The sequence below is a fragment of the Abrus precatorius genome, unplaced genomic scaffold (genome assembly GCF_003935025.1).
Source record: "Abrus precatorius isolate BTA unplaced genomic scaffold, Abrus_2018 Scaffold11, whole genome shotgun sequence".
Lineage (NCBI taxonomy): Eukaryota > Viridiplantae > Streptophyta > Magnoliopsida > Fabales > Fabaceae > Abrus > Abrus precatorius.
This window is the reverse complement of record NW_020874303.1, coordinates 1,345,343-1,350,778: the sequence shown is the minus strand read 5'-3', so window position 1 is coordinate 1,350,778 and position 5,436 is coordinate 1,345,343. Positions and strand designations below refer to the sequence as shown.

At 27.4% G+C, this 5,436-nt stretch overlaps 1 protein-coding gene across 1 annotated transcript; it reads right to left on the bottom strand.

The window, feature by feature from the left end:
- Positions 1–857: 857 nt before the first annotated feature.
- LOC113854200 lies at positions 858–1,798 on the bottom strand. The gene has a single exon (XM_027485087.1). The coding sequence runs from the start codon at positions 1,761–1,763 to the stop codon at positions 858–860; it is 906 nt and encodes a 301-aa protein (XP_027340888.1). The 5' UTR covers positions 1,764–1,798.
- Positions 1,799–5,436: the final 3,638 nt, after the last annotated feature.

The window sequence follows — 5,436 nt, the reverse complement described above, 5'->3', positions numbered from 1 at the left end:
AAATTTAAGAGATAACACTCTTAAAAATAAACTTTAAATTTGATAAAAATATAAAAAATTAAGATTATTTTTGTAAATATAAAAACATGTATTAAAAAATATATAATTTTATACAAGATAAGAAGTTTGAAAAACATGAATAGAAAATGAAATAATTATAACAGAAATTTTTTTAATTCATACATCTATTCTAGATTAACTTTAATTTTAAAATATACACATAATAAATTATAAAAAAAATAGTTACAGTGATAAATACTCTATTTATAAAAATGGATTTATTATAATAATTTGCATTAAATTAAGATGTAATATGCTCAGTTTAATATAACGGTGAAAATATAACTAATCTAATAATTTAGCCATGAACTGTCTTTTTCCAATGTTTTGACTGATGTTACGCAGAAAACTTTTCATATTATATACAGCACGATAGTTCTTTAATTTCTAAACTTGTAGTCTACTCAAATCCACATTTTCTTTGGACAAATTAAAGTTGAAAGTGAGAGATATAATTATTAATAAATCTGATGAAAAACTATAATATTTACAAATAACCCATTAATAAAATTATACGAATAGGAATTGTTGTCCCACACAACATCCACCTCACCATTCTTACCAATCTGGTGGTGACTTATAATTGCACATGCATCATCTCAATTCCATGTGATTGTTAATATTATTTATACATGCAAATTCATTTAATTAAAAGTATTATTGGCCAACCCACAAACCACTAAATGTTTTATATTTAACGTTGAATATCAATTTCAATAATAATTACAAACAACAAATGAAATAAAATATTTGCCAAAAAAAAGAAAAAAAACCCACTTGAACACAAAGCTGTGAGATCACTCTGAGCCAACCCAAGATGCATTATTATACAAACCACAAAGCTTCATAATTGGCATCCCCAACACCTCATCCACCATGCGATCATGCCACGTGTCCCTCATGGCTTCATTCAACCGTTGGATGAACCCCTCCTTGTATTTTACACAATAATGCAACCAACGTGCCACATGTCTAGGTTCATTATCTTCCCACCACCGACCACCACGACTCTCACACTCCGGCGACCCACCGCCGCCACCGGCGACCATGTCACGGCGGAACCCGGCCAACTCTGCCACGTACTCCGCCATACCATCAATAAGCCCTGGTGGGGCCCTAGACCCCGCATCAAATAGCCACGCCTTAGCCATGCCACGTAGGATTGCACCCACTATAGCGACTTTATTATAATTTTTATCTTTAAGTAACATAGGACTAATCTCAATCACATAATTGAAATTTTTTCTACCATCGTTGTGGTGGTTCCCGGCAGCGTAGACGGCGGTGGCGTTGAGATTCCGTCGAGCGAGGCGAAGGATGACACTATCTATATGCTTCTTGGGGTTGTGATTATTTTTATTATTATCATTGGGGTAAAGGAAGTGTTCGACAAAGGAGCTTGTGTTTTGGAGTATGCGAGTGGCTCTGTCGTTGGAGACATAGGAGAGAGCGAAACGGCGCCCAGCGGGGGAATCGTAGGCGTCGTTTACTATGGTTATGTCAAAGGTTTTGGAGGCCTCGTAATTGGCCCAAATTGAAATGATAGCTACTGTGAGAACCAAGAGGATTCGGAGAATGATGTTGTTGTCGGAATTGAAGTGTTTTGGGTTTTTGGGGGTATCATAAGGAGGGTTGTGTGAATAGGAGGTTGTGGTGGTGAAGGGTATGAGGGGTTGAAGATTGTGTCTGTCTTCCTCCTCCATTGATGGTAATGTAGGGAAGACGGAAGAGTTATTTGCAAAATGGGATTTTTTTTATATCATGTGATTTAATATTTAATGGGTATTTAGTGGTATAGAAGCACATGGTACAGGTTAGAGTGGGCCATGGGTAAGGACCCTTTGTTTGTCCTGTGGTAATATGCAAAAGAAATAGATTAATTTAATTATTATTATTTTTTTTAATTTTTAAAAAATAACATCACTACATAGTTTAGTATATTAAGTTAGTCTAATTTATCTCTTAGTTTTTAAAAAATTATTTATAATACATTAAATTTATAACAGAAAATTTTATAATAGACCATGATTTATGTGTATATATATAAAGATAAGATCTTTATATTAATATAAATTTAAAAAATTTTACACTTAATTAAAATTTTTTATTTAATTTAAATTTAACAGATTATAATTTATTATTTTATTTACTATTAGATTTGAGTTAAATAAAAAGTTTTTAAACTTATACTAATTTAAGAAAATTTTTTCTCATATATATATATAATTTAAATCATTATGTTTGAAACGTATGTAAGGTGAGTTATATTATAGCTTGACTATCAAGTCGATAAGCTTTCTTTATACACTGTCCAACTCCATAAGTTTTAAACCATGTATAAATATATACTTAAATAATCTTTTATAAAAATATTCTCAAATATAACTTTTATTTATGTGCATCTTAATAGAAATATATAACTTATGTAATTTTTAAAAAAAAGTCACTTCATCTTTTTAAATGATTATGTAATTTTTTAAATCTTATAATCTTAATTATCTATATACAATTATACTATTTATATTTATGTCTCTTATTGTCATACAAAAAAGGCTACTTGATATATAGAGAGAAATATGATTAAATAATATTAAGATATATTATAAATTAAAATAAATAAATAAAGAATTAATTATGGATTTGAACATTTTAATCTGAAATTTTAAAAAACTTGGATTACTTCTAAACTTTATAAAGCATTATTTACTTTAGTTATTTTTATTATAAAAAGACGATAAAAAAATAAGGGAAATAATTAAAAGAAAATTTCATTAATAAAATTAAAGGCTAAAAAATAAACTTTGAAACTTCAACTATTAAAATATTAAACTAATTCAATAATAAGAACTGATCAACTAACATAATAATAATAATAATTTATTATTATTGTTTTAACAAATCTTAAAATATTTAATAAATAATTTTGACTTAAGTTCAATGTGAACTAAAACACTCCAACGAATGACCTAACTTGTATAGAATGTAAAAAACAGAGCTGCAAATAATGGAAAAATGGATATAGAATCACAATCCTACAGAAAGAGCAAGAGACAGTGACTTCAGCAGGCCATCTTCGTCTTAAATTCTCACCCCAACACCCAACAATGCCAGCCCATGGAAAGTGGAAACTCTCCACCTGCACTCTTCATGCTTTATTTGCTATAAAAACATTTAGATTAAAAGGGACACCACCCTTTTTAAGCTACGAAAAGTTCTTCAATTTTAAATATACTTAAATTTATATTTACATCTCATTTTAAAAAAAAACAAATTTCCTCTCTAATTTCTATATACAAATTCCTATTTTGCAAATTTATAAATACAGTGAAAGAGGGTTTGCAATCGACCACCGTTCGCTTCTACTGATTCTAAGTGCCGTGAATCTGAAAAATTTTGGGTCACCCATCTAAAAACAATAAAACAACGAATCAATAAAAATAAAATAAAACTTATTTCTACTACAAAATAATTTCTTCTCACCTAGCACAATGTTAAAAGAGTAAAAGTATCACCGAAAATGTTAAAAGTAAATATTGTATTATTTGTTTATAGAATATAATATAAATTAAAAATAATTCACTAACCATGAAATAAAAGAATGGTAAACATGAATAAAAAATCAAATTACATTAACATTATAAAATTATCCAATACAATAAAGAATAATAATACTAAAGAAACATATATAAATAACTAGAATTCAAACAATAAAATAACATGAAAAATATGGTGATACTAAATATAACATGATTGAAAGAATAAATTTTTTTATTATGCTTAAATCAATTTTAACAAACTCTTGTTGTTATTGTTATGCTTATTGTTGCTTGAAAAAATTGATAAACGGAATTAAGAGAACTAAATAAAAAAAATAGAAATAAAATATTTTTATTTAAGATAAGATAAAATAGATAAAATAAAACATGGGCTAAAAATAACATAAAAAAAATAAGAACTTTTATTTTTTTAGACAAAAAATAAAATAAAATAAAATAAAAATAAACAAAATTGTTGTCGGTGAATTTAGGGCTACTAGTAAGCCCAAAATATAATTTTGAAAAAAAAGAGTTATTGTTTGGTGCATTTTGGGCCACTAGATGGTCAAAAAAATTAGACACACAAAAAACGGTTTTTGTTTGGTAATTTTAGACCCCTAGACAACAACAAAAAATTCTAATGAAAAAGGAAAAAAATGTCTAGAATTTTAAAATTTCAAATTTGAAGAGTTGTGTAATTTTTAGGACATGGAGTGAGCTTTTTCAAGAGGGGGCCATGGAAGGAGTGAAGGTAAGGTTGATGGAGATCATGGTTTGAAGAGAAAAAAAAAAAGAATAAAAAAAAGAAAGAAGAAAAGTTGAAAATGGTAGCTCCTTTGCTTGAAAAGGTAACCTTTTCGTTTCTTTGTATTTTGCGGTAAAGTCACTATATTTAAAATAATAAAAATATTTAGAAGTTAAAGAATCTTTCTATTTCTTTCTTTCTCCCATTTTGCATTTATGTTTTTATTTATACTAAGTTTAAGTTATAAAACTTTGAAATATAGAAAGTGAGTTTTACATTAAAAGAAAGTAAAGGATACTTATAATGCAACCTGAGTTATGGTAGGATGGCTGAAGTGAGAGTAATGGTTGCTTGAACAGTGGAGGCAGTGTGATTTTCCTCTTTCTTTTTTATATATGATTTCTTTTGTTCTCTTTTCTTCATTTTTTTAGTATTTTTCTTTCGTTTTGGAGTTTTTTTTTTCTCTTCACTTTTTTATCTTTTCTTTTTGAAAAAACAAACTTGCTCTTTCTCGTATGGAATCCCTTTTTTCAAATCTCTCTTCTTAAAAAAAAATTTATTTTTACCTCCTATAATTTTTTTTTCTCCTAAAAATTTTGCTGTGAAGGAAGAAAGGAGTTTTCATAGTAAATTTTGGTGGTTGAGGGTGATTAAAGAGGGACAAGCGGCAATTTCAGCAATGGAGGCAATGTCGTGGTAGCAAAAATTTCTAATTTTGTAATATTTATTTTATTTTTTTTAGCTATTTAAACATTATGAGATTGATTTTATTACATGAAACTTACTATGTATATATTTAAATATGTATGAAAAATTCATAACAATGTATAAAATCATAATATAGTGTTCTTGAATTCTTTTATGTTTTTCTTTGCTTCTTCCTTCCTTCAATCTCTTTCAATTTCTCTCTTTTCTTTCTATGTTACAATGCTCTTTCTATTTTTTTCCAGACCCTAATCTCCTATGCTCTTAGAATTAGGAAAAAACTAAATTTGATTAAAGTTGTATTTTCATGTTAAAAGAATTTACTTAATTTTTAGTTTAATTCTTATAATGTTCTCATTTTAGAGTTAAATTTAAATTTTTCCATTTTGT